Consider the following 24,745-nt stretch of genomic DNA (forward strand, 5'->3'; position numbering starts at 1 on the left):
CACTGCCTTATCTACTACAGAGGCCGAGTATATTGCAGCCACAGAGGCTTGCAAGGAGGCATTATGGCTATCTCGGTTAGTGGTTGATTTGGGTTATACAGGGGATATTCCATTGTTGCATTGTGACAGTCAGAGTGCCATCCAGTTGGCAAACAACCCTGTCTTTCATGCAAAGACGAAGCACGTGGATGTGAAGTATCACTTCATCAGAGAGGTGATAGAGAACAAGCTGATTCAGCTTGTCAAGATTCATACGGATGACAACCCGGCTGATCTGTTGACAAAGAGTTTGCCTCCAGAGCGGTTTGCTCATTGTTGCAGACACTTGATGGGCATTGGATGAGGCCAGTTTCAGCCTTGATATGGCCTTGTATATTATCATGTACATGCTGATTTTTCTTTTCCTTCATTTAAGGGCACTTTGCCTTTAAAGGCATTATGCCCACCCTTATAGTGTGTACTAGCCCATAAGTTTTATAGTACATAGTACACTTAGTACTTTTAATGTACTAACTGCACTATGTGTACTAGAGCAAATATACATGTGTGATAGGGGAGTCACACACTCGTACTTTGTGAGTTGACTTATCCCCACATGTCTCTCTCTCTCTCTCCCCCTTCTTCTCTGTGTGTGTCTCCCACATGAATACCTAACTATCTCCCTTCATTAACTTCCTTTAAGTTTACTCATTGATAGTATTCACCCATGCACCTCTTAATTATCATTTCTTCTATTGTGTGCCCTTTTCATTGTAGTGTCATTGTTGGAATCGCATCATCATGTATCGTAGTAAACTCCTTTCTGCTAAGAACATGAGGAGAGACTTTTCTAATTGGGAGGTGTGTCTCCTCCTTGATAACAATCATCGGGGAGAGTCTTCTCTTCTGTTGGGGAGGTGTGTCTCCTTCTTTTGAGTTCTTCTTAGGACCTTCCACCCCCCAGTTTTTCTTTCATCAAATTTCGACATGTTTTCTTTCTTAGAGCTTTTTGAGGGAATCACTCCTTGACTCAAATATCCTAGATAACTTAGTCATTCTAATAAGTTACCTAATTGCGATAATTACCTTAAAGCTTTTAAATTTCTCCCAAGCCACCCTTCTTTTTACACAACTTCAATATTTTTCACCTCCTCTTCTAAGGTTTTCATTTTCTCTTGCTCCTTCCAAATTGGTGACCATTCATCATCAGTCCTTTCTACTTTCAAGCTTTTATTACTCTCTTCACTACTTTCCACTTGACTGGTATAGATTGTTTGGTGTCATGCTTTTGCTTTAGTTCTTCAGATTTCTTCTTTGAAACTAATTTTTGGGCTCTTGTATCTTCCCCTTTGCTTCTTTTTTTACCATCCCTTCTTTGGTGTTCTTCCCATATTTTACAAGGGGTCCTTTGTCTTCCCTTATCTCTTACTCTTTCTTTTTCAAAGTTATACTCGGGTGATTGTGTGCTATTTCTTTATTCTCGAGGCCTTTCTTTTTATGCTTTGTTCTACTTACTTTGGTGAGGTATGTTTTTGATCCTTGTTATTTTTGTTTCTATCTTTAGTTTACTTTATAACTATACACATATCCTTCCTTGAGTTGTATTGGTTTTATCATACCTTTCCTTTTGGACATTGACCTTTGCTTAGTGAGTCAACTTGTTTCCCTTTACACATTTTCTTTGTTTTCTCTCTACTCCTTTATTAGGAGTTTTTCTCATCTTATCTCATGGTCCACACCTTTGGCTTTAATGCATTGATCTATCTTCATCCCTTATGGAGGATTATCGCTCCTTCCATTCTCAGACTCTGTACCACATGTCTCAACTTTACTGCCTCTTTAATTGGTTGTTTTCCCAAACATTGCCCTGGTAGCTGTGTGAATTTCCTCTTCCTACCAGGTCGAAGTATGTTGTGTAGTATCTTGCCACAATTTTGAGTATGTTGTGTATTGTCTTGCCACAATCATGGCATCGGTGCTTTTAACATTCTTTTGATACTAGCATGCTTTTCGAAGTGGCCTACTCTTCCACTTAGTAATCGCACCTAGATGTACTCTTCCTCCACATGTCCTCTTTTCTCACATCTTGTGCACCATGCTTTTTCTCTCTCAGGTGCACCTATTTCTTAGCTATTTTTCTCTCAGTGTGCACCTATTTCTCTCTTAAGGGCACCTATTTCTCTCTTAAGGGCACCTATTTCTAGCCAATAATTTCTGATCTAACAATGCAACTATCTTCTCATATTCGAATTGAGCTTCTAGACTCATGCTTTCTTAAAGTAAGTATATCCCTTGCAATTTGTGATTGCAATTCCTAGCACTTTCACCAAATGTGGATGGTACTCACTCTCAACCTCAAGTATGCCAATGGTATTAGAACTTTGTTGTTGCTTGACTTGGCTTGGGTGAGTAACAATCACATTGACCACCATTGTTGCTCGACTTGGCTTAGGCGAGTAGTGGTCATTGATCACCATCATTGCTTTCATGATTAAGAGTCCACCTTATCGCTTGCAAGCCTGTGGGATAGGGTCCATGATTGGCACACTTGGCACATTCAAAGTCCACCTTCCTACTCACTAGCAAGTGTAGGGTATAGGTTCCATGATCGCCATTACCTAACCTCTAGTCCCCTAGGTCAAGAACCTCTAGAGCACTACCACACTAGGCACATTAGATATATTACCAATACATTTTTATATTTAAGACAAATGACACAATATCTGTATTATATCACAAGGGAAATAACTACAGTGCAAATGGTTTTACAATATGGAGTTTGACTAGTCATATACAAAGTTTAAGATTGCATGTTCTTGTTAAATCACTATTAAAGCTTTAATGTTTCCTTTGGAACACTTTACTTACTATAGTGTTGTCTTGCAGATCTTGTCATACTTTGCCTTGGTGGTGTGTTTTACAGTCTCACCACATCCCCACGAGCTTTTATGATGCAAAACTGCAACAACCCACACACCTTCCCTACACGTGGCATCAACTTGCTCTTCATCGACATATTCCAAGGATGGAATCTACATCAGGAAGAAGGGAGGCATGTTAACCCTCTTTGATGATCTCTCAAACATTGATGCTAGCCACCACCACACCAATTTCCACCTCCTATGGCCATGGGCACGTTGAGATTGCCACCTTTCACTCTTATAAGCCCTAGTTTGTATATTTGGTGTGTATGATCTCCAATTGTCTATGAAAGGCATGTCATGGGATTAGATACCTGAGAACCTATTTTTTAATTGTAGTAGGCTATGTATGAACACTATGGGCTAAGTATAAAGGCCAATTTGTAACTCTCACACCTTATTCTCTTATATGATCTTATATGAATACATTGTGTGCTCTTGCTCTCTACTCTTTCACCTTCTTGTTTGTCGATTGCTTGCCTAGTGTAGGCTTTGAGTTATTGTGTGATCATGTATGCATGTGTGAGTGTGTGTGTGAGAGAGAGACGTGAGATCACGCGGTGAGTGCGATTGAGCTACGAGGCATTTGCAATGGTGGTGACACGGAGGTTGAGCTTGTGGGTTCTTCTTGTTGACGGTACCTATGAGTGTACAATGAGGATCGACCAAACGCAAGTGTATTACATGAGGTGACTAACACACCCTGCTGACTCTTTGTGTGCTACCTATTGGTAGATTAGGTCCCGATTGGAGCTCGTGGGCTCTTGGGAGTAATACACACGTTTCCATGACATTTGGTTTGAGCCTCCTTCGCTTATTAGTTGGAGTGAGGAGCTCCCACCATTACCAATGTAAGCTCTTTTAAACTTACGATGATAAGCTAATGGATCCTCTTAATAACTTCCATGAAAGGCATGTATTTTTCCAGTTCTGAATTAGATGTTGTAGAATAATAAAAAGAAAAGAAAAAAAGAAGCAGTAAGATCCTAAAATTAATTATCTCCTTCTGTATATATGGCAAGGATATCACACACCCCTCACTTACAAGTATATTTGGCATATAATATGTTAATTGCCTTGTCAAATTTTAAGTTGTTTGTTGTTTGAACAATCTGTGATCCCGATGTAATTTCTTTTGAGGAATAAAATTATCTTTTGCCCATAATTGGCTGCAATATTATCATTTTCAATTTTGTATCATTCATTGTCTTTTATGACATCATGAAGTCACATGCAAAGGCATCCAATGACATGCACATGTGTATAATGACGTGCAATACTCCTGAAGTGCATGCAATGTACGGTATTTGTGTTACGAGCACCTATGTATATGAAGCACACGAATCCTTGAAATGGGATGTACAAAAAAAAAACAATACATACTCACTCTTTCCCAAAAAAGTATGAAAAGATGCCTTCATTATTGGGGTGTAGAAGTTTGAGGGAAGATGTCTCCAGACCAAAGTGGTGGGCTGAATTGCCATATGGCAAGTCCATGGTTTTATTGATGATGCATTTAAGCATTTCTTTCTTGAGGAAGTGTGAAAGGGAACAAACATCATTGGCTTACTTTGTGCCATCATCTCGGAGGACAAGTGACCGCCCATATAAGTAAAGATGATGGTGTATAGCAGTTATGACAAAAGAGTTGTATTTGGAAGTTGTATGTGAATGAACTTGGTTTTATTTCCAGTTGGAAGTAGTAACCTCAATCTTGAGGATGTAATGTTGTCATGGTTTTCTCCCTCTCGCTCTCTCTTGCCCTCTCCCCTTTAAATAATTATATCATGACTCTCTATCCCTCTCTCGCCCACTTATTTCTCACCTCGCTCTCTTGATGGAGGGGGGAGGGAATATCTTGATTCCAAGATTCCAAAAAAGAGGGTGGGAGAGAGAAGGAGAGAGAGAGGGGGGGGGGGAAGAAGAGAGAGAGGGAAGAGGGTGGGGGAGAGAGGGAGATTGAGTGGGAAGGAGAGAGGGAGGGTGGGAAAAGGAGAAAGAGTGAGAGAGAGGGAAGGAGAGATGATGCATAGGAAGGGTGATGGAGAGGGAATGAGAGATTATGCATAGGAAGAGTGAGGGAGGAGGGCAAGGAAGGAGAGAGGGAAGAGGGTGGGAGAGGGAGAAGGAGAGGGAGAGGGAGAGAGAAAGGGACAATGTTGGGAGAGAGAGAGATAGAGGGAAGGAGAGAGATTGAGAGGGAGGGTGGATAAGGGAGAAAGAGTGAGAGGGGGAAGATGATGAGAGAGGGAGAGACAGAGGGAAGAGAAGAGGAGTGATTATGCATAGGAAGGGAGAGGGAGAGAGAGAAAGAGAGAGAGGGAAGGAGAGATTATGCATAAGGAGGGTGGGAGAAGGAGAGAGAGAGAGAGAGAGAGAGAGAGAGAGAGAGAGAGAGAGAGAGAGAGAGAAAGGGAAGAGGTTGGGAGAGAGAGAAAGATAGAAGGAAGAAGAGAGAGGGAAGAGGTTGGGAGAGAGAGAAAGATAGAAGGAAGAAGAGAGAGTAAGAGGGAGGGTGGATAAGTGAGAAAGAGTGAGAGGGGGAAGAGGGTGGAGAGAGAGAGAGAAAGAGAGGGAAGAGAGGGAAGAGGGTTGAGAGATAGAAAGAGAAGGGAGGAACTAAGTTGGGATAGAGGGGAGAAAGTGGTTTGGGTTGGGAGATGGTGGTGGAGGTTATAGGAGATAGTGGTAGGTTGGGGGCTAGAGGTAGTGATGGTCCATGGAGGGACTGGAGAGAGAATGTCCACATTTTTAAGAGAAAAGAGTTTCTAGTAAAAGCTCCCTCAAAAAATACACTCCTCTAATTAAAGTGATGGACAAGCAAGTCTTCTTGCATAGATTGAAGACCTTACAACCTCTTTGTGCTTACATTGAAGTAAGTAGCTATGGTATTAACAAGCTTTTCTAGTCTCTATCAAGATTATATATTATAATACAATTGCCTAGGTGACTTTCAATAAAGCAATAAAATCCAAATGAGGATTAAAGTTTAAGCATTATTGAAGGATTAGTTGAATCTACCTTAGAGCCTAACCAACCAAATATAAGAACGAGGGGAGGAGATATAAAAACCACATTTACTACAAAAAGCTGCCAGACAGATTTAGAGAAAAGTTGCATGAATGCTTAGTCCCACATAGGGAAGAAAAAAACAAGCAAAAACATGCACACGCATAAAATGATGCATAATCATTTAAAGGCTATCCAACTCCAAGCAATTATAATCACCTAGCAAAGTGCGGCTATACATTAGGATGATTGTTTTGTTTGTTTTTTCAAAAATTAAAAGAAAATGGCCACTTCATTTTTTGGCTACCACCTTATAGTTGTCACCTTACAAAGCACCATTGCATGCAAAGAGAGTAGTCGACCTCCTTGGCAGCTTTAATGTAAAGTTGGTTAACCTCCCTTGGGTAGCTTCCATGCATGGTCGATTGTTGACCTCCATAGCAGCTTTAATGCCATATATATCCCTATATATATGAGCTCATTTGAGAGCTTTCATGCATAGCTTACATGCATAGCTTACATACTTAAATTCGGCTATGCGCCGAAAAACTCCTATACACAACAATGCATAGATTGTATTATAAGCAGGCCTCTATACCTATATATATATGAGCTCGTTTGAGAGCTTTCATGCATAGCTTACATACTTAAATCCGGCTATGCATCGAAAAACTCCCACTTGCCACAACTGTGGGAAGCCACGACACATGGTAAGAGACTGCTACAGCAAACCCAATGGAAAAGGAACGACATCAGCAAACTTCATGGAGGCTCCTAAGGAAGTGGAGTCAGATCATCTTTTCTGAGAAGAGAGAGAGAAACCCCACAACCCAATGTAACTTGCCCCAGCAGAGTAAAACCACCTCTGAGCCACCGATGATGTAGGCCATGTAGTAAATATATGTGTGAGCACCTGTAGTAGCCTTGGACACATAGAGAGAGAGAGTGTCAAGGACTATGAGTTTAGGGACTTGAGGCACTGGTCGCGGACTATCAAGTAAGAGGGAAACTTGGTATAGGGTCCAGGTGTGCTAGGAGTATTCACTTGAGGGGAGGTGTTGAAATATACAAGTGAATAGGATGTGTGCAGGAACAAGCCCTTAGCACAAGAGGCTGTAAAAGAGAATCTGTAAATGTGAGAGAAGCTGTGAAAAGGTAAGAAGTATACTAGGAGAGAATAAAGGGTAGCATGAGGAGATTTAGGAGGTGTGGAGATATTCTAGGAAGAGGTGGAGTGAATCAAGGAGAGATCAATGGGATTAGATGCTTGGATGTAAACCCTATAAATTGAGGCATTGGCCTAATGAGAATTTGCTGGTTTTTTATTATCCATGCCTACATTAAGCTATCAGTTAATTGCTCACTAATCACGTCTTAATTATCATCTAATCTCTTTTCTAATGATGTTGATTCTAGCATTTAATCCACCATAGTTCATCACATTGCTACAAATTTAACATTGAGATGATGCTAGAATTACGGAATAATAATGGATGGAGCCATCTCCTTGTAAACAAACTAGATCCTCCTCTTTGTTACACCTCTTCTAGTTTGTTCAGGGATTTCCACCTTATCACTACACCCCCACCAACATCATTGACTTCATGTGGGTAAAATAGACTCTTGGGGGACAACTCCCAAATTTACCTAGCAAGCATTGTAGCTTGTGCCACTCAGCCTCCTTTTCCTTTGAACATACTGTAGATGTCCAAAACTCTCTCACTGGCTGGTACTGCTACATAGTTTACTTCACTTACAAGTCAGCACATGTTACATATGCAATTGCGCGTGGCCCATGTAGGGAGACCACATCAAATCTCACGGAGTTTACTATAGAACAAAGCAAATCCATGCAGACATGATACACACTGTAACAAAGTGTTCCTCTCCTTCAACTTCTTGATGAAGTATGGCTTTAATATTTGGAATGTGTGAAAGCCAATGATACAGGTTGGTGGATGTTCTTCTTTTAGGTTTAAGAAGAACTTTAAAGACCTACGTAGCTCGCGCCTGACATATCCCAGACTTGGGCTTACAATGGGGACATGGCATACAACACAATCATATCCTAAAGGGTTCTATTGCTATACAATGATGCACTGATGATGAGCTATCTTGTCACCATGCACTACAATGCAGAGGAGAGAGAAGGGGGAAAAAATTATTAAAAAATACATATATATATTCTGATGATGACACTCAACCACCAACCATTTCGAATGTGTCACCTCTTCCCACTCCTACCTTGGAGGAGTGCATTTTTCTACTCGAGAGATGCAACTTGAAGAACAACGCAAACACCATTGCGATCATGAGGAATCTCTTGATGTCATGCCTCCTGAAGATGATCGTTTGAGTTAGGTGTGTTCCTTTCAAGAACCCCGTCTGTGTATGCTTTCTCCATTTTGCACTTCACATGAGCCTAAACTTATGTATCAATGTCAGCTTTAGATGGTTTGATTTATCGTAAACAAATAGCACGCTTAGTATCGACATATGCTTATTAATTTTTTTGTACCTCTATCAATTATTGATGGAGATTTTAGGCTAGATTGAGCCTACATAGACAAGGTAGATATGCCTTGGGTGTGTGTGTGTGTGTGTGTGCATGCATTGTTGGGGATTGGGGGCATTGGGTTGAAGAGTTTGACCATTATTGGTTTGGACTCCCTACCTAATGGACGCAAGGGTCACAACTTGGATTTGGATGCCCTACCTAATGGGCTTACAACTAGCACAAGGGTCATTACTTGTTGTGAAGCCTGAAAAAAAAAACTTCTCCAAGGAGAATAATCCACTTGGCAAGCACTTCCCATTATCAAAAAGAAGAAACTCTACTCTAATTTGTACACTTAATTGTAGGTTTATTTTGATAGGGCCTTTGTGCTTTCCCTCTTCTATGACTATTTGAAACCCATCATTATCTTTTATACATCTCTAAATTCTCTTTATCAAGGTTGGGGAGGGGGATTTTTCTATGAATAACTTCTTATAAAATGCCTCCATGTATTACAATGGAAACAAGCATTACACATACTCCTACAAAAGATTTGACATGTCAATACTAAATGACATGTCAATACTAAATTCTTCCATAATTGATGACTAAGGTCTCAAGGAGATCTTTGTTACGATCCATTTCAATCAATGCTTGAGGATTGTCCTGGTGGATTCAAATCTAGTGTAGGTCTTTGGCCAAGCAATTTACCCAATGGTTCAACAATCAACTTGTGCAAAGGATGTAAGTGGAGAGGAAGATCTCCTCCCATACTTTGAGGGCTTTAGACCATAAGGAAAGAAATCTAGGCTCCACCTAACAAAGATGAAGGAGAATTCCCAACCATCCATTGGTCAGCCCTAGTATATTAAGAGCCATTTCTTCGTCCCTTGATAGAAAACGTAAATGATTGGGAAGGTATCGGTTATCCTTTGACAATACTTACTTTGAGAGCCAATTGGCTCTTATCCATCCTCTAAGGGTCTCAACAAGAGGGTCTAGGACCATGACATACGTAATCTTGAAGCCAATCCTTAACCAATCGTGTTGCAGCTCCATGATTCACTTGGTACCAAATCCATTTTGTGGTTGCTCCGCTCTGTTCAAGACCATTATGGGAAGGCTGATTTGCTCTTCATTTTCTCTTCCATCATGCTTAGAGGCCTTCTACTTCTACTTAGAGATCTTGAGGTCAACGAGGTTTACAGCTTTCTGATTTTCTTCCCTAGTTATTACACCCTTTCAAGCTGTTGTTGCTCTTAGACGAGCAGGTTGAAGGGTAATGTCTCCGTAAAGATCTATTGTTGGGACCTCCTTTAGCCGAGAGAGAGAGAAGGCTGGGACTGTGTTTAACGATTGCCATGTGCCAAGCAACCTCTTGCACGTGAAGGGTCTTGTCCTGCAACTGGCTGGAAGGAAATCTTGCGAAACCTGAAAGGGTAGGTCCTTGCCAACACCGTCAGCTACGAGGCTTCATCGCGATGACGCTACTGAGACGGAGGAACCACACGTTGGATTCATGTACGAGGGAGGAGAACCTTTAGACGGAGCTCTTAATTAGGATTCCGCTGGCAAGGGCTGTAAAGCATTAAGAAGAAAGGATATAAGCAGGCCCGAAACCCTAACTACGGCTGTCTCCTAATTACTCTTGATCGAACAAGTGTTTCATTCTCTACAAACAATCCTTTCTCAACCTAGGAAATGTTGTGATCTAAGAAAACGTGAGATTTTATAAATAGTTTTCTATATATAGGTTGCTGTGCCATTTGGTGGTGGTTGTGATGGAACTAATAAAGCCAACCGCTGAAGCATTAGCAAGGGTTTGTAAATGCATACGGCACCTATATATGTATAATATTTTTGATAATATCACATATGGGAAGTTTCCAACCCAACTCACGAAATCTGTGACTTGACAGAAAGCTATGAAATCACTTCGTGGTACCTTAAAATTGAAGCCTGCATAACATCACTACTGCATAATTTGGTAAGTATTTAAATAAAATATTTGCAAATAATTCGATATTTTGTTGCCACCCCCATAGAAGAGCTGTTGTAAGCTACCAGAAGCAACCCTTCATAGCAAATTCCATCTGTGAATATATATATGTATACATATGTTACATGTATATTCTCCTTTTCAACCAAACGTGTGACATGCTAAAACCCTCCACCCCCCAAAGAGGACCTTGCATATCAACTTCCACACGCTAGGCACTCTTCTCGGTTCTCCAGAGAGCACACCATTTGAGACATCTTCGTCTCCTCATTGACTTCTGTTGAAGGCTTTCGAGCTTCTTGCTATCAATAGCAAACAAGATAGATAAGCCTCTTGTTGCAAGCATAACATAAACGCATACATTCACAGCAAGAAAAAAAAGTCTTATTTATCTCCATTACCTTAATTGTTGAAGTGTCCACAGTAAATTTGATTGCATCTGCTGCAGCCTTTGATCTCAAGTAATACATACCTGTCTTCAACCCCTGCACGGTGTACACCAGGGAGCATAGATTTCAGTAAAGTAATGCAAGTGTGCAGAGAACATCAAAAGCCAGCAAGACTCAAATTGAGATACTCACCTTGGACCAAGTATAGAAATGCAAAGAGGTCAATTTGCCAAAATTGGGCTGATCCATGTGTATGTTCAGACTCTGGCTTTGATCGATGTAGCAACCACGGTCTGCAGCCATGTCCACTAATGTTCTCTGTTTGATCTCCCAGACAGTCCTAAAATCCAAAGCCAGAATCCACTTGTTAATGACACTCTATACCTAGCTCAGAAAAGGCCCAACTTAACTGACATTAGCTGTAGGTAGCACCTGTAGATAGCTTTCAAGTCATCCGGAATTTGAGGTATTTGCTGGATTGACCCATTGTAGTGAATGATGGCATTCTTCAGATCAAGGCTCCAAAGCCCCATGTCCGTCAAGTCATTCAGCAGGTGCTTGTTGACCACCACAAACTCACCACTACAGCCAGCATCCCATGAGTGAGGTTTCAAATCAAAGCAATATCGATGTATGATGCCATTCAAACTAGAAAAGCCCACATAGTCATTTACCTGAGCACTCTTCTACTGTACATGTTAGAAGTGTAAGGCTCAAAGCATTCATTGTTGCCCAAGATTTGGCTTGTAGAAGCCGTTGGCATGGGAGCCAGGAGAAGCGAGTTTCGGACACCGTGCTCAGAGACAGTCTTCCTTAAGGCAGGCCAGTCCCATCGATTAGAAGGCTGAACTTGCCACATATCAGGTTGAAGTATTCCCTGCAATGTAGAAATGGAAAGAATCAAAACAGGCCCAAGCTAGACTGGAAGAGCACGAAAAGAAGTTGCTTTGAAGCTTACCTTGCTCACGGGGCTACCAACATAAGTCTCATAAGGACCTTCCTTGACAGCCAGCTCAGCTGAAGTCTTAAGTGCATGAAAGTAAATGGTTTCAAAAATATCCCTGTTAAGCTGCTGGGCCTGAAATTCCAGGAAATGCATGTGAGATAAAATCCCCACGCATTTTATGTACACTGTAGCAAATGAATATGGGGATAGCCATCAAGGGAAAGTAATGCGCCCAAACCTCTTCAGAATCAAAGGGCATGCCCATCAGAATGAAAGCATCAGCAAGGCCTTGAACCCCTATGCCAATTGGCCTGTGTCGCATATTGGAGCGTTTAGCTGTCTCAACTGGGTAGCAATTCACATCTATAATCTTGTTTAGATTGTACGTGATAGCTGCAGTTATCTGAAAGAAAAGGCATGTTAGCTCATATATCTAAAAAGTCATTGTAGCACGTAAAGCTAAATGCAGCAACAATAACAAGTAAATATTTAATACCACTGACCACTCCAAGCTTCTCAAAGTCAAAGTATCGATTTTGATGGCCTTTACTGCCAATCATCTTGGAAGGATGAGATTCTAAGGGAACACCCTGCAGTTACACACGTGTCACTTGAAATCAGACACCTGCAGAAATATGCTCAAAAGAGAGCATAAACTTAGACCATTAAGTAGACTAGTAAGTTCTGAGAAGAGGGCAGCAGTGTAACCTTCTCTCGCACAAAGCGTGGAAGGGCAATAGAAGCCAAATTACAAACAGCAGTCTCAGTTGGGCTGGTGTACTCTACTATCTCTGTGCAGAGATTAGATGATTTAATAGTGCCAAGGTTTTGCTGATTACTCTTCCTATTGCAAGCATCCTGAAACAAATAAGAACAACAAAACTTAGAAAGACTCTACGAAGCAAAGATGCGACTGCCACCATCTGCCAGAGGGCTTCTCTTACCTTAAACACCATATAAGGATTGCCTGTCTCAATCTGGGCTTCCAATATTGCAAACCATAGCTTCTGAGCTTGAACTACTCTCTTGGCCCTACCCTGCAACCAAGGGAAAATCCAGGCTGTCGTAGTGGAAAGAAAGCATGCAAACTGTAGTCTTAAACCAAAGAACTGAAGGCAGGCATACCTCACTTTCATACTGGATGTAAAGCTTTTCAAACACTTCACCCCAACAATCTGCCAATCCCGGGGCTTCATTAGGGCAAAATAGAGACCAAGGGCCATTGTCTTGGACACGCCTCATGAACAAATCTGGAGTCCACAACCCATAGAACAAATCACGGGCCCTGTTTTCTTCCTGCAAGATCCAGTATACATTATACTCATAGAAAGCTTGAAACATCAAGGTCGTTATAAACAATCCACAGCACAAGAATATGTTATCCTACCTTCCCATGGTTTTTCCTTAGCTCCAACCAATCAAACACATCAGCATGCCATGGCTCCAAGTAAATTGCAAAAGCACCTATCAAGATGAACACGGGCTAACACACCTATTAATCAACCTGGCTAGCTTTTACTATTATTATATAAGATTAAACATTACAAATGTACAGACATGCAGAATCAATCAAATCAGGTGCATGCTTTTCCATCAAAGCCTCCAACAAAGATTGCATCAACCCATGCATGATTCAAGCCTTAGGGAGGCACCCAAACACCAACACACCAGCAAGGCATGCAGAGAAAGTGCCATCAGAAAATCAAGGAGGAAAACTTGCCTTTTCTTTTGCCTCCACCCTGATCTACGTAGCGGGCTGTGTCATTAAAGACTCGAAGCATAGGCACAATGCCATTTGAAGCCCCATTTGTCCCACGTATGTAACTGCTAGTAGCACGAATGTTGTGGATTGACACCCCAATGCCCCCAGCTGACTTACTGATTATAGCACACTCCTTGAGTGTGTCATAAATTCCCTCTATGCTATCGTCTTTCATACAAAGCAAGAAACAACTGCTTAGCTGCACATCAATGAGCAAGAATTAGAACCAAAATGCAGGTCAAAGAGGAATAGAAAAACCATTGCCCCAAATCTCTGACAGAATCTATTTATCTTTAAGAGTTTTTTTTTCATACCTGAGGCTTTGGAGTTCCAGCATTGAATAGTGTCGGAGAAGCATGAGTGAACCAGCGCTGAGATGTCATGTGGTATGTCTTGATGGCAGCCTCAATATCTTCCTTGTGGATCCCTATTGCCACTCTCATCAGCATATGCTGTGGCCTCTCAACCACAAATCCATCGACCCTGAGTAAGTAAGATCTTTCTAGGGTCTTGAATCCAAAGTAGTCATAATCAAAGTCTCTGTCATAGATGATCTCACTATCCAGACGAGCAGCATTCTATACAGAAACAAGGCAACAATAGCTATCAATAGGGTTTCTCAACTTTAGCAGATTCTATTTGTGCAGCTACCTAAGATATAAACAAGCAAGCCACAATGGGTCTCACTGCTAACAAATGGCTAATGCGATTCATGCCCATGCTAGCCAAAGCTTTCTTCAGCAGAGAATGCTCTAACTGAGGATGCTCTTGATAGATTGCCGGAAGCAAATGGGCCACTCAAGTGTTAGTTCTTGCATTAAGTAGGCTTGGATCATGGACATGAATCCTCTAGCCAACCAGATATGGCTAGCATCATATGTACTATGAATCATGGCTATTGAAGTGAGATGCATAAATATTGCAGGCAATCCATACATTGGAGAGTCTAATGTACAGTGCCATGCACTGCCGGAAGGCAGTCATTAAGTAAAGCTATACTAGGGCTTAGGGCCCCTTCACAAGTCTGCTTGGCAATCCCTTCTCTGACAAGAGCTTCGAGATCATGGGGAAGAGGACTCGTGTGGAAGGAGGGGAGCATCAGAATGCCACCTAGTGCGCTTGTGGGCACAGACAGGACTCTCTTCCTCAATTGCAAGATTGCAGGGGAAGAGAGATCACACAGAGGAAGGGCAAAATCACAGTTCCATATGATGCATTTGTGGGCCCAAACAGTGCTGCCCCTACTGCAGCCACCCTTAGAGATGGCTACGGAGACATTGAATTGAACACTAAAAGAATCAAAAAGCATTCAGAGACGCTATGTATTGACATGGCCAGTGTAAACTAAGATATGGGCCACAAGATATGTTGCACCTTAATCACGATGTCATATACATCATCGGCAATCAGGGGAGCTGGAAGGCCTGACCGCTCACTGACATGGCCATACATAAGTTTAACCCTGGACACAAGTTACAAACAAGTTTTAGATGAAAGGCCTGTTTGAATTACATTTGCTTGTCAAGGTATCGTAAAAGAACCGCAAACCTACGTTTCTGAGAAGGATTTCTTAGTGTTCTTGTGGAGGTTAGACACCACGACACGGGCGGCAAGCTGGACGGAAAAAGACGGAAGATTGGTTAGGTGATGCAAAAAATGGCCGAGCGGGGGGGCGGGAAGCGGCACCTACCAGGGCGTAGTCCGGATGATTAGCGGTGAGGGCAGCGGCGGTCTGTGCGGCGAGCTCGTCGAGCTGGCTGGTAGTAACGCCCTTGTAGACGCCCGCGCACACCTTCTGCGCGACCATCACCGGATCGCAGTGCTCCGCATTCAGCCCGTAGCTCAGCTTCTTCAGCCGCGCCGTGATCTTGTCGAAGTGCACCGCTTCCTGCCGCCCATCCCGCTTTATTACATACATGATGACTCTTAACACAGATGATCTGCTGAGCTCAAGAGAGCAACGCTCTTGCTCTCTCTCTCTCTCTGAGAGAGTGTGTGTGTGTGTGTGTGTGTGTGTGTGTGTGTGTGTCTGTGTCTGTGTCTGTGTCTGAGTCTGAGTCAACTAGCATTTGCTGCTCCCATGCGCTCTCGTCGCTTCAAAATTCAAACAATTACAGACTCCCGCGTAAATTTTGGCGCCCTCTTGCAAAATATCAAAAACATTTCATAATTTCCAACCGGTTACACACGGTTTTCCCACGCCTTCATTAAACGGTACTATACCAGCTCGCACATAAACCACGGGGTCTTAAAGACCCTTGTCACATGAGATCCACACCACTGAAGATGGCGCGCACAAATCGTGACCATCCATCTTCAAAGTAAACTCGGCCCATTAAACTACGTAGCACCTGAAAATAGTGCGGTTAATGGTTTGAAACCACATGGTTCCGTTACTTGAAGGCATTGCTTGAAAGTACAGTGTAGTGGTAAGATGTTACCAATGGTGACCCAAGATCTCAACTTCAAATCCTCTTTTGCACATAACATCTTGCTCCAAATTTTCTTAAGTCCCAAACCCAAATTCACCCACACCCCACGATGTGAACTATGAAGTAAATTATGACTTATCAGAGTAAACTAGAAAGTAAACTATGTTAGTAAACTACAAAGTAAACTAAGAAGTAAACTCTGATCGCTTAGTAAACCACAAAATAAACTAAGATGGAATTTTTCCAATTTACTTTGTAGTTTACTCGGTGTAGTCTACTTGGCCGAGTTTACTTCATCCAACAGCCCAAAAAAGGCATCACGATTTAGATCAATGTCATCCATTGATGTCACCTAACAAGGGTCTTTAAGACCCTGTGGTGGTAGACACTGCTGAGGAACTAGCACGCCGGTGCTCGAAAAAAAACATATTTTTCAACCAATCAAAAGGACAACTCTTAATTTTAATCTCTACAATATGTGGTTTTATAACTAAAATATATGAAAAACCATTCCTTTAAAAAAAGGACTACTTAAAATCTTAGCATGTTTTTCTTAATTTTGGCCGGTACAAATATACTAGAATGCCACTTTTTCCAACACTGCTGCTCCCGACTCGTGAGATGCCCATTTAAGCAAAGTGGCGACGCCAACATGAATAGGAGGATATCTCTCACCCCAAGACCAGTGCTCGAAAAAATACATATTTTTCAACCAATCAAAATAAGGACAACTCTTAACTCTATCCAGTTTTTGTTTTGGAAATCTCTACTATAGGCCGGTTTTATAACTAAAATATTTAAAAAATCATTCCTTAAAATAAGGGTTTCTTCAAATCTCATCCTATTTTTCTTAATTTTGGTCGGTACAAATACACTAGAATGCCGCTTTTTGAGCACTACTTCCATCGCCTGGTTTGCATATGTGCATATAGGGCATGTAAGAAAACGCCAAGATTGAAACACATATCGAACTATTTTAATCCACATGCATTGGGGTGGAAGGACTGATAGTGGTGGTAGCCTAGGGGCCCGAGGCATTTGGGGTTGCATTGTAGACCAAATAGCGGCTCTCCAATTACAAGAGACGGGTCCAATAGTTGTGAAAATTAGTATCAAGTTTTGTAGCGAACGAGGATAGAAAAAGGTATTTGTGGCTCAGCAATAAAAGGTTACAGATTACTTTGTTGCTATTTTAGACACAGTGAAAATCCTAGAATCCATAAATTCCAGAGAGCAAAAAACTATGTACACTTTCAAATTATTCCTGACTATTTTTTTTATAGAAAAAACAAGAACCCAATTACATGAAATATGAATAACACAAAAAGTTAAAAATAAGCATGCTAAATATATTGAATTCTTGAGATTACTATTTAGTTCATCTTGCAACAAATCCATACATGCCACTCGGTCTATATCAACATCTGGCAATCACTGATGTCTATATCTATAAACAACTTTATTTCACTACTCGTCGACGATACAATGGGTGCTTCATCATCATGAATACTGGTGCAAATTCGTTCATGCTCTGTTAACCCCATTTTGGGATTAACCTAGAATCTCTCCATTACACATGAGGATAGCATAATAAGTGTCATGTAACGACACTCTAAAGGTTGTAATTATGAGAATAGCGGGCTATGCCACAAAACCATGTAATTTATAACCATTGAGTCCATCTTTTATTAAGTTTTGGACGCCCAAGTGTCAACAAGGGCCAAATGTATACATAACAATGTTCTCATAATGAAAGGCACAATCCCCCTTTGTGGCAATTGAGCTTAGTCTTATCTCCTTGCTTTCTTGCATATCTATGGTGTTTGCCAGAGAGAGAGTTGAGAGGAGAGAGCTACATTCTTGGTACATGTTCCTTTCATGCTTGTGTACTTCAATGTGAGAGTTAAAAAGGAGAGTGTCCTTGTGAGAAGCATGGCAACATCATGGTGACAGCTTGAGGAGGAGGCAATAGAGTGGTGTTGCAAAGCTTGCAGTCTATAGAGATACAAGCTTGGATATTGGCAAACTGAGCATTGTCCTTTACATTAGAGGAGAGGTGGTGTAACTTGTAACATTTTTAGCATCTCGCTGTTGGGGAACACTTATCTTTTCTACTCTATTTGCACTCCCTAACATCTTCTTACAAGTCTTTTTTCCCTTCCTATGGTTGTTTGAAGCTGTGAGATTGGTTGAGAAGAGAACAGGTTGTGGATAAACGAAAGAGAAGAAAAGAAGGAAAAAAGATTGTTTTGCATTGTTTGAGCATTGAAAGTTGTCATTTACATTGTTTGTAGGTTAGGTAATCAACTAGTCTAGCATTTGCATCAATATTTACATGGTGTGAACTCCATAATCATAGCCATGATTGTGCACGGAACATCCATTTGCTGCATTTTTCAAAAGCTTAAAAAAAATCACAAAAATTAAGAGCCATTGATTTCATTGCTTTGGAAAATCTAAACTATAAAAATTAAGATTTGCACCCTCAAACATTGTTTTTTGGGTTGAAACCTAGAAAACCAAGCTCACGTGATTATTGCAACAAACTGAAATCGTGGCCGTGGTTTTTATTCACAGCATGATTCACTCTAATCCAAAAAAAAAAAGATTACGCATTAAATGCAACCTATTTTTGGAAGATTCCATCTTACCCATTCGTAATCATGGTGAAATAATCACATCGTGATTTTTGATCACGTATGTGATTGCCACATCACCAAAAATCACGTCACGAACAAGAAACACTTCGTGATTGTTGACACATCATCAAATATGGCCCATGAATCACGTCATGGTGCAAGAATCACGTCATGGATAAGAATCATACCCGCGACAATTGTTCATGCGCATGACTGCCATGTCACCCAAAATCACGATAACAAAACTTGATCAGTTGATCAGACAGACCTCTAAAACAGGGTCTAAAGGTATCGAGAGACTCATTTAAATAATCCTTGGACCATTTTGGGAAAAAAACATAGCTGTGATTCATCAAAGAATCACGGCCGTGATTCTCAATCTTGCAAAATCATGTCGATTGTACTTCCCATATCAAAAGGGGAATTGTGCAAGTGGGTTCCTAATAGACTTTTGAAACCAAAGAAAGGGGTAAACACTTAAGAATACCCATAAAAGATTATGTGATTTCTTTCATAATCATGCCTGTGATTATTAATCACGCCATCATGATTTTACAAATCCTTGCCGTGATTTTGCAGAAAAGTGTCACTTATATATTTGAAAACTCCAAGTGTGTGCAAATCTTAAATTTGGCCAATTAAGACAATTCCATGCACTTAAGGTCGGAAAGGCTTGTTGGTGATGACATCGCCCCTAATGATATTGCTTCTAACCAACCGGTATCCTCCTACCAGAGAAGTCTTTAGTCAGCTCCTCCCACGATCAACACACAAAGGAGTGTGTTTGATTTGCATAACCTTTTGGTCATCAAGTAGTGAGGAACCCGTGGAAAACGGCTTGAACAAGAAAAGACCAGCTTAGACATCCACACGGAGATGGCTGAGAGGCAACCTTACGGTATGGCAATACATGGAGAGCATTTCACTAATCTCAAGGGATTGAGGCATGCTAAGAATTTTGTTGCATTAGTTAGTTGTAAAGAAGTTGAACTAGCAATGTGGAGGAGGGTATGCCACCTCTAGAGCCTATTCCAGAAGAGCTTCGAGATGACCTAGCTGCTCTCGTAGCACTTCTCTCATGAAACAAGGAACTGTCACAAGGTGATGCAAAGAAAACTTACACCAAGGTTGAGGCAGATGCAATTCTACGAACCCCAGAATTCCAGGAGTACATAAGAGGCTCATTGTTTACAAGGAGGGAGCCTAGGAAGGGCAGTCTTGGATGATGGTGTATACAGAAACATGGAATATGTTGCAATACCCCTTGACCCAAGGGTACATATGAATTGACATGCCGGAGCCACAAGAGGCCGAGGCAAGGGGGACATATAGGATGGTGTATGAAGCCCCACCAAGGTAGCCCCTTATATGGGAGTCGCAACACCCATAGATCTATTAGGGATGGTTGAAGAAATAGGAAGGGGGTTGCTAGGGAGTTGGGTACTGTACCGGTACATGCAAAACTTGTGGATAAATCAGTAACCAAATAAAAATATTTGCATTTTCCATTTCATTGGAAGGGAAAGCACATCAATGGTATCGATTGCTTAAGTCGAAAGACAGGATAACCTTTGCACGACTTAAGAGTATGTTCGTATACCTAGTTTTGAATGAAGCGGAGACAAATGGAGCCCTATTGCTCAATTGTATAACATCAACCAAGAGGAGCAGAAGTTGATGCGAGAATACATCTCTCGTGTGAAGAACCTAAAGTCCATGTATAAACCTAGGAAAATGTTGACAAATGAGCGATTGCTACCATGCTTCCACAAGGGAGTTAGGGATACTAAAATGCACAACTAGTTGTTGGCCAAACCAACATCGCTTGACGATTGTTGACAAATGAGCGATTGCTACCATGCTTCCACAAGGGAGTTAGGGATACTAAAATGCACAACTAGTTGTTGGCCAAACCAACATCGCTTGACGATTGTTGTAAGCTAGCCATTGACTTTGAGGATAACATGCTCGAGTTACCACAACCTGATGAGACAAAATATGTTACTACTACGGCAGCTCCATCGCATGTGTTGGGCCAAACAAGCACGCCCACATCATAGAGACGTATAAAGGATATGACTCTAGATGAGCTAAGCACTACACTCCTAGAAAAGATAAAGCTAAAAGAGGTAAAGGATGCACCCGTGAGCCGGCATTTATACCCTCGATGAGATTTGGTGTAATGCTCAATATGTAGGCATTTATACCCTCTACGAGAGTTGGTGTGGTGCTCAATATGTAGGCAAAATCATATGAGCAAGCACTGAGTGTCCTCAATTGAGGCCTTGCTCATTAATGTATTGTGTTCACTATATGTGACTTGGGAACCATGATATGAGTATGTGTAGGTACCCACATTTAATGCAATAGATGCAAGCTACCTCAAGTGCCTCAGTTGCCTTCCACACGGCAACAATTAGCATTACCTACACCACCTAGACAAGGGCTTGCATTAGGGGCAAATCTTTCAAACGTGTAAAACTAGAAAAGGGGAATGTATAGAGTACATGAAGCACCTATACCGCCACCTTTTCTACTACCACAACCATCAACACCTCTCATAACGCAAGCCAATCAAATGATTATTGAGGAGATGCTAGAGGAAGGAGAGTATGCATGGGAACCTCGACCAACTATGGAGGAGCTAGATGTTAACAGGAGGTAACCCCATAGTAATTCCTAATGTAAGGAAATACAGTGGCGCTAGTATTCCAGCTACATCACAATGGAAGGGCTGTGAGATTAATACCACCATGAGGAGAGCCCCATTTGCAGTGCTACCATTGTCAAGGACCTCACCGAGTGGCCGAGTGTCCACATAAGATTAATGTAACAAACCCGCAAACTACTCAAGTCAACACATACCCTAGGTTGAGTTGCATAAAGTGCAAAATTAACCATCTAATTAAGGACTATCTTTACAGGGGAATTGGAGAGTCTTCAACAATTGCTAACCTGACTATGGGACTTCGACGAATGATTGGGGTATGATCTAGGGTGGTAACAACACCACTCAATGTCATAACCCATGCACAAGCATTAAAGACCCTGCCAGTCAAGTGAGAGTTGTTAGCCAAGCCTTGTATGTGAATAATTGGAAGAAGAAGAAGACGAACAAAGAAGGTGGGATGAGGAGATTCTACAGTGGTAATCCAAGATGGTTGAAACTAGATCCACCATTAAGTCAAACAAAGAACAAGAACTTACAAGAAAAGATGAGGAAGTAACATGAGAGGAAACTGAGTGGGTTGAAGAGTCCCATACACTAAGGGGAGTGGGAGAATACCCAAATGCCCAAAAGGAGATCAAAAAGTTAGAGGTTGCACAAGCTTTAGTCTGCAAAAGTCAAGATATGATTGAGGAATAGTGACAAGCTAGTCGAGCAGTTGAAACACAAAATCTCATGAAGGAAGTCAAACAGCTAAATGGTGGCCAGAGACCGTTTGAGAACACACTGAGGAAGGAAGAAATAACCTATTCTCACATATGTTTTATGAAGAAGGGGATTATCCTCTTTATGATTCAGCAAATCTGATTTTAGGCTCATGCATTGATGAGGCTGGATAAGATCAGGCCCCAAGGGATGTGTCTAGACTGTAGGCTGATCCTCAAACCAATGAAGAAATACCTCTACCTCTCGAGAAGAATGGAGATATAGAGTAAGGGGGAGATAATCTACCTGAACTTGTCTATTTTTTGGTCAACCAAATGGGAAAGTATTATGAGAGTGCTAACACAAATGAAACACTTCTAGTGGTGCACAAGGGTTATCAAGCTCTTGCAATCCTAGATGGGGGAGCCACAGTGAGTATCATCACAAAACAATGTTAGGAAAAATGGGGAAAGCCAGCCTTAGAGCGGACAAACCTCATTGTGAAGATGACCGACGGTACCATGTCATGACCCATGGGAGTTCTGTAGAATTTGAAGATATCAAAACAATGTTAGGAAAAATGGGGAAAGCCAGCCTTAGAGCGGATGAACCTCATTGTGAAGATGACTGATGGTACCATGTCACGACCCATGGGAGTTCTACTACAAAATTTGAAGATGAAAAGTCTTCTCTTTCTGCTATTGCTATACGTTTGTAGTGATGAATTTTACCGGACATGTGGAGTCATACGATATGACTTTAGGGAGGCCTTTTATGAGAAGTGCCAAATTGGTACACGATTGGGCCACATGTCACTTCTATCTATGAAAGGATTCATAAATCCTAAAAGTAGTTGTGCGAGCCTAGAAGAAGCATCCCATGGAGGGGGGCTGTTTAGGAATGATTCGAAAACTATAAACCGAATTGCCAAATTGGTACACGATTGGGCCACATGTCACTTCTATCTATGAAAGGATTCATAAATCCTGAAAGTAGTCGTGCGAGCCTAGAAGAAGCATCCCATGGAGGGGGGCTGTTTAGGAATGATTCAGAAACTATAAACCGAATTGCTTGGTTGCAACTATGTGCAACCCATGAATCACTATAACCATCATAAGAAGAGAACGTCTTGTATGCTTCTCTTCCGAATGATGATTTTTGTGAGAATTAGATACATATATTGGCCATGATAAATGTCATGGTGGGGAAGACTGGGATGAAGTTTGTAGAACATGATGAGATACTAGTTACAACAATATGAATGCTGGGACCCTCAATGGTGAACCAATTATGAGGAGAGCTCTTCATACAAGCAGGGAACTAAATTTGGTGAAGAGAAAGAAGCCTCGATTTTAGTTGTAAAGTTGAAATTTTGAAAATGGCTAAATAAGAAACATTACCGAGCAAATCACAGCGAGATTCTAAGAAGCAAGGTAATGCTACTAACTCCATGGGGGCCGAAAGTTAGCCAGGATCCCCCTAAGCTCTCAAGGTTAGTAAGAAGAAAGCAAAACAAAACTTTGGTTGAGGCGGAACAAGAAGCAACAAAAGCTTTGGCAAGAAGGGAGGAGAATGATGAGGAGCCCGATCTACAGACGGTTCCTAGCCATTTTAAATCCTTTGATGTTGATGAAAAGAAGGCGATTCACCTACAGGCACAAGTTGGCACAGGGGTGGTCAAACAGGATCCTCATATGATGGACCTATAGAGGTGAATATTGGAGACTAGCGAGGACGAGAACCCCAAATTTGTTTGCATTGCCATAGACCTCACTCTGCAAGAAGAAGAGGCATTGATAACTCTGTTAAGAGAGTTTAAGGATTGATTTGCTTGGATTTATAAGGACATGAAGGGAGTGCCACCACCCAAAGTGGTGCAGCATACCATCTCTATCATGAAAGGTTAAAGGCATCATCCATACCAAATGACTCTGAAATATTTAGCAATTGTAAAGAAGGAAATTGATAAACTCATTGCTACGGATCTCGTTTATGAAATTGAACATACAGATTGGGTATCACCAATTGTGATCATACCTAAAGCATGTGTGTTGACTTGAAAAAGGTAAATGCAATGACCCATAGTAGGGATCATTACCCATTGCCCTACACACAGAGCACATTCTAGAATGGGTGGCACGAGCTAAAGCCTACAATGTCTTGGATGGCTTCTCGGGATACAACCAAGTATCCATTTCACCTGAGGACCAGCGTAAAACTGCCTCACAACTTAGGGAAGTTTAGCATGTAAGGTCATGCCATTTGGATTAACCAATGTCCTTGCAACCTTCCAAAGATTAATAAGCACAACCTTCAAGGATTATCTATAAAAAATGGTTGGAGGTATTTATTATTGATCTCTGTGTACATTCGCAATGGTTAGACCATCTAGCTGGCTTGAGAAAAGGTGTTTGAAAGGTGTTGATTGTATCACATTCTCCTTGAACCCTTTAAAATGCCAATTTTGGGTAAAGCATAGAGTGATATTGGGGCACATTGTATCCAAAAGTGATATCCCCATTGATGATAGTGAGGTAAAACTCGTCCTAATGCTTCCACCACCACCCATAAATTACAAGGGGATATAATGCTTCATGGGGCATGTTGGCTATTATTGGAGGTTTATTCTATGCTGATATCACTAGGCCATTGTATAAGCTTTTGATTGTGTTTGAATGGATTGAAGAGTGTCACCATAATTGGGACCTTGTGTTCCATGTCCAGATCGATGCATTAAACTTTGCAATTGGGTGTGTTTTAACACAGTCAAGGGAGCATAAATTAGATTATCTCATTTGC

The 24,745-nt window shown here is 41.3% G+C and overlaps 1 protein-coding gene across 1 annotated transcript; it reads right to left on the minus strand.

The window, feature by feature from the left end:
- Positions 1 to 10,462: 10,462 nt before the first annotated feature.
- Positions 10,463 to 15,625, minus strand: LOC147611072 (ribonucleoside-diphosphate reductase large subunit-like). Its single transcript, XM_086785719.1, has 17 exons — positions 15,193 to 15,625; positions 15,055 to 15,116; positions 14,877 to 14,964; positions 13,817 to 14,080; positions 13,461 to 13,701; positions 13,128 to 13,204; positions 12,866 to 13,036; positions 12,685 to 12,777; positions 12,449 to 12,598; positions 12,244 to 12,330; positions 11,979 to 12,143; positions 11,753 to 11,872; positions 11,469 to 11,671; positions 11,227 to 11,376; positions 10,987 to 11,134; positions 10,807 to 10,890; positions 10,463 to 10,707 (listed from the first exon to the last, which is right to left on the minus strand). Exons 1-17 carry the CDS (start codon positions 15,418 to 15,420, stop codon positions 10,603 to 10,605), a joined length of 2,436 nt encoding a protein of 811 aa, XP_086641845.1. The 5' UTR covers positions 15,421 to 15,625; the 3' UTR covers positions 10,463 to 10,602.
- Positions 15,626 to 24,745: the final 9,120 nt, after the last annotated feature.

The sequence above is a fragment of the Cibotium barometz genome, chromosome 48 (assembly GCF_041138505.1).
Source record: "Cibotium barometz isolate CiBa-2024 chromosome 48, ASM4113850v1, whole genome shotgun sequence".
NCBI lineage: Eukaryota > Viridiplantae > Streptophyta > Polypodiopsida > Cyatheales > Cibotiaceae > Cibotium > Cibotium barometz.